A 4,640-nucleotide genomic window follows, 5' to 3' on the forward strand; every position below is an offset into this window, starting at 1 on the left:
CCTCTGTGTGTGTGTGTGAGTATATGGAGGTGCATGAGAGATTAATCAGGTGTGATGGAGCATGAAGGGAAATGTGTTTATGAATTGAGCACCAGCTACTTTAATGCTCTATAAATAACTAGGAAAAGCTCTATTTTCCCTTATATTGTTGGTCCTGGATGAGTTAGTCCACATGGAATTGTGTGGAAATGGTATTTCTGCCTGAGCCCCAAATTGCTGGGTCTTGGAAGCTTTGCTACAGAGAGTATTGATTTACTTTAAACAACAAACTTAGTCCCCTCCCAAACACTGCCATCTGAAAAGCAAGGAGGTGCATTTTAAACACAGGGTTTCTAATTCCACTGCATGCAATCGATCCTTCCAGCTTCCCCTGCTGCACTGTTTGACACTGGGGAGGGCAGCACTGGCAGGATTCTGGTGACAAACCCAGTGTCACCTGTGTGGCACGTGTCCCCCAGACTGAAAACGCATTTTGCACAGTGAAATGAATGTCTGTGTGTGTGAAACTGTCTTTGCTAGAAAGAGCCAGCAGCAAACACAGCACTGAAGGAATGGGAGGAGCTGCTGCAACACAGAGCTGGGCTGGAACTATGAATATGCAATTTAAAAATCTGGATTTTTCTGTGTTACAGAATTAGAGTGAAAAGGAGCCAAGAAATGTCTTTGACAGAAACAATGCATCAGCTGGAGTGGAAATGGGAATGCATTACCATGCCATGCATATGCAATTTGTTTGCCTTACAACTTTTGAATGTTTAACAGGCTCGAGCTGTAGAAATTAATATTTATTTAAACCATCTGCTGATAACATTTTCTCTCTATTTTTAGAAACATAGAAGGAGCTATAACAATAAATATCTAGAAGCTTATTGCATAATCACACTTTCAAAGAAATATACCCACAAACACTGGGTGAATTAACAGTTCCTGGAACTGGCTGAGGTTGCCTTTTTTTTTTTTTTTTTTTTTTTTTTTTTTTTTTTTTTTTTTTTTAAACATGCAGAGGGAGCTGCCCCACAGCCTTAGCAATCTTCCTCTGTCCATGAAATCCAAGGGATGTTATTCCTTGTGTATCAACACCAAAGCATTTGTTTCCAAAATCCCTGCTGGAAACCAGTTGAAAATGGAGGAAGGACAACACTTGGAGCAGCAGGCAGAGGGAGGAGGCAGCACCACGGGGTGGGTGTTTGGGGAGTTGATGTGCAATGAAAACGTGCTGAACTCCCAGAGATGAGCACACTGAGCCCACTCTGACATCCTGCATTTCATTCTGCAGAACTGCATTTTAGAGGTTTAATTGGTCCTGGGTTAGGTGTAAACAACCCACACAAGGGAGATATTGGACCTTTTTTGTACCAGGGAGTCCGTTTGCCCCTTTATAACCTGGATGCCACAGACATCACAGAATTAAAAGAAAAAGAACCTTGTTCCAGCATCCTTTTCTTGACTATTTTGGGGGGAGAAAAAAAAAAAAAAAAAAAAAAAAAAAAAAAAAAAAAAAAAAGAGTGAAACCAAATGCTTCCTCAAGATGAAGGCTTAAATTTACAAAAAAGCAGTAAGAACTTCCATTTTCCCTGGGGTTTTTTTCCTAAATAACAGTGGTAAAATGCTAAATTATACTTTATTTCCAAATCACTGAAAATTCAGTATTTGCCCCAGATAATCACTGTAATACTGTATCTGCCAATTCCAGCAAAAAAACTCTCCCAGTTGTCTCCCTGAGAAAAGGCAAACAGACACCTCATGTTACTGACACAGCCATCACCATGTGGTCACAAAGAAAAAGAAGAAGGGTTTAATTTGTTTACAGTTTGTTGTTAGACAACAGCCTCTTCCTCCTCCTGCTCCTCTTCCTCATCATCATCTTCCTTTGCAATGAAATGGAGCTTCCTGGCTTCTCGCCTGCTCCTCGTCACGCTCGGGAGCTCAACTGCCGGGAGATGCTGGAGGAAAAAGATCAAATCAACAAGGAAAAGTCTGTGGTGGCATATGGCAGAACTCCTACCTCCACCAGCTCCCATCCTCCCTCAGCTGACACAGGAACCAACCCTCAGCTTGGGAGCAGTGGCACAAACCCAAAGCTAAAGCTATGGGGTTTTGAGGGGAGTCTGCCCAAACCAGATCCATGGGCAGTCTCAGGGCTGGCATTCCTTCCACCGGTGTGAGGAGGACTGGCAGAGGGTGAAGGGCTCCCTAAATACCACAAGAAACACGTAAAAGATGGCAGCATCGCTTGCCCCAAAGTTATGCTTGTTAAAGGGATTCAAATTTAAAGCTCCGGCCCTTGGATCAGTTCAAAAGCTGAGGTACACAGAAACCAGTTTCTATTCCAAACAGCCCCAATGGAACTGGGTGATTCCTAAGATCCCTCAAACCCAAGGTGTTCTATGACTCTGTTAAGAACCAAAGACCAGCAAAAATCTATTTTGCCAACAATATTGTGTCTCCATAATGTCATTATCAGTAAAAATACCTATCTCATGGAATTGGATAAAAGGTCTAAATAAGAAGGATTTTACACCTGAAATTAATTTAGCTGGGCAAGTAATTTCATCTCTGGCTGGAGACAGTTTTATCTGGGGTACAGGGCCCAACAATACTGGGCAAATTCACCAAGAGTTTTGAGGCAAATCTTAAGCAGACCAGGGCTAAGTTTAAAGCAGGAACAGACTCATCATCTCACCAGCTCAACATCCCCAAAGAACCGGTGCACTGGCATGGGCTGGTTGCTGTCCTCATCCGAGAGACCGCTGATGGGCTCCAGGAGCATCGGCCTCCGCGGGTGATCCATGTCCTCTGAGGTGGCCCCATCAAAGCTCCCACAGCTGCTCTCCTCCTCACTGAACACGTGATAGTGGTGCAGATATTCACCCATTCTTAATGGAGCACCGCTGGATTTCACCACGTGTGGCTCCAGAGAAAGACTGTGCTCCTTTTCCTGCTTCCCTTCCTCAGTCTCTGGGATGCTTTCATCTTTTTCCTGTTGGGTTATACTGCTGTCTCCTGGATCTTCTGAACCTCCATCCCCATCAGGAGTTTTAGGTGTTTCCCCCAGGGCTGCAAGGTTTCCACTTTCACATGTGAGTCCCTCTGGCTCCGATTTTAGACTGCTTTCTTCGCATTTCATCCTCTTTGCAGGTTGTCCTTCATCAGCTTCATGTGATGAACGCTGTTAAAAAAAAAAAAAAAAAAAAAAAAAAAAAAAGAGACAAGATGCTAAAGCTCACATGAAATAAAGAAGAATAAAATCACCTTATCTCTTTAGTTGCAAAGCTGGCTTTGGAACAGAAGGGCTCCATCACACGAGTGGCATTTTGATCCAAACCTTGTAAGAAAAGTAATTAGTAGAAAGTGCATGTAAAGAGAGGAAAAGAGGAGCAGACAGCTTACATAAACCACAATGTACAGACCATCACCAGCAAGCAAGAAACACTTTGCTCAAGAGAATAAACTAGCACCGTGCGAGGTCAATCACCGTATTCTTATTTTCTTAAGGATGATACTAATGGGAATTACTGTGCCAGGCCTGTCATCACCCTTCAGGGTGAGCCGCTAAATCTGCTCCGTATTTCTGCACTGGCACAAATAACGTCGTGGGAGGAGCGGGAACGGTGATAAATTTACTTCAATTATCCTGATAATTCCCACATGGTGATGCTCAGATTGTAGCTGTTACTCATTACCTGAGATCCCCCCACTCTGTGACCGTCCGGCCCCGCGGCCTTTCCCCCCACACACACTATCCCACCCGGCCCCGTCCCTCGTACCGGGCTCGCCGTGTCGGCTGCTTCCCCCGCGGGCTGTGCGGGGTGGGTTGCGGGGGTTCCCTTCGCGGAGCCCCGGTGCCGGTGCCGTGGCCGGGCCGGGCGAGCGGGGCCGCGGGTGTCCGAGCGCCTGCGCCCCCGCGCCCCGCCGCCCGCCGCCATCTTGGGCCCCGCGCGGGCCCGCGCTCGCCATCTTGTGGAGCTCGGTTTAGGGACCCCTCGGCGAGCGCGGGCTCCGGGCACCGGGGAAAGCGTACCGGGCATCGGGCACCGGGCACTGGGTACCGGGGAAAGGGCTCTGGGCGAAGGGCTGCAGGCAAACGGCAGCCTCATCGCACCCAGTGAGGGCGGGGAGCCCACAGCCCCTCACACCCCGCGGCCCCTCACACACAGCGGCCCCTCACACCCGGCAGCCTCTCACACACAACAGCCCCTTACACTTCACAACTCCTCACAGCCTATGGCCCCTCACAGCCTATGGCCCCTCACACCCAACGGCCCCTCACACCCAACGGCCCCTCACACCCAACGGCCCCTCACACCCAACGGCCCCTCACAGCCTATGGCCCCTCACACCCAACGGCCCCTCACAGCCTATGGCCCCTCACACCCGCAGCCCCTCACACCCAACGGCCCCTCACACCCATCGGCCCCTCACACCCGCAGCCTCTCACACACAACGGCCCCTCACACTCAGTAGCCCCTGGCTTGGACCACAGGCAGCATCAACTCAACGGAAGCTTTGGCAAACTGAGCACACAGCAGCTCATCACAGGTCGCAGAATGGCGTAGGGTTGGAAGACACCTTGAAGATCACCCAGTCCCACACCTGTCCCATCCAACCTGGCCTTGGACCCTTCCAGGGATCCAGGGGC

General features: G+C 48.7%; 1 protein-coding gene across 1 annotated transcript; it reads right to left on the reverse strand.

The window, feature by feature from the left end:
• Positions 1-1,482: 1,482 nt before the first annotated feature.
• C22H1orf174 (chromosome 22 C1orf174 homolog) lies at positions 1,483-3,948 on the reverse strand. The gene is made up of 3 exons (XM_066334235.1): positions 3,769-3,948; positions 2,685-3,170; positions 1,483-1,944 (listed from the first exon to the last, which is right to left on the reverse strand). The coding sequence occupies exons 1-3, from the start codon at positions 3,925-3,927 to the stop codon at positions 1,819-1,821; spliced, it is 771 nt and encodes a 256-aa protein (XP_066190332.1). The 5' UTR covers positions 3,928-3,948; the 3' UTR covers positions 1,483-1,818.
• Positions 3,949-4,640: the final 692 nt, after the last annotated feature.

This window comes from Sylvia atricapilla, chromosome 22 (assembly GCF_009819655.1).
Source record: "Sylvia atricapilla isolate bSylAtr1 chromosome 22, bSylAtr1.pri, whole genome shotgun sequence".
NCBI classification, from domain to species: Eukaryota; Metazoa; Chordata; class Aves; order Passeriformes; family Sylviidae; genus Sylvia; species Sylvia atricapilla.

Bases quoted from the DNA above. Each gene is read 5' to 3' on its own strand.
- C22H1orf174 (XM_066334235.1), bottom strand. From the start codon at position 3,927: ATGGCGGCGGGCGGCGGGGCGCGGGGGCGCAGGCGCTCGGACACCCGC. The intron at 3,171-3,768 runs GTACGAGGGACG...TTTTTTTAACAG, and splicing joins CAGCCGACACGGCGAGCCCG to CGTTCATCACATGAAGCTGA. The intron at 1,945-2,684 runs GTGAGATGATGA...TTTTTCCTCCAG, and splicing joins TCTTTGGGGATGTTGAGCTG to CATCTCCCGGCAGTTGAGCT.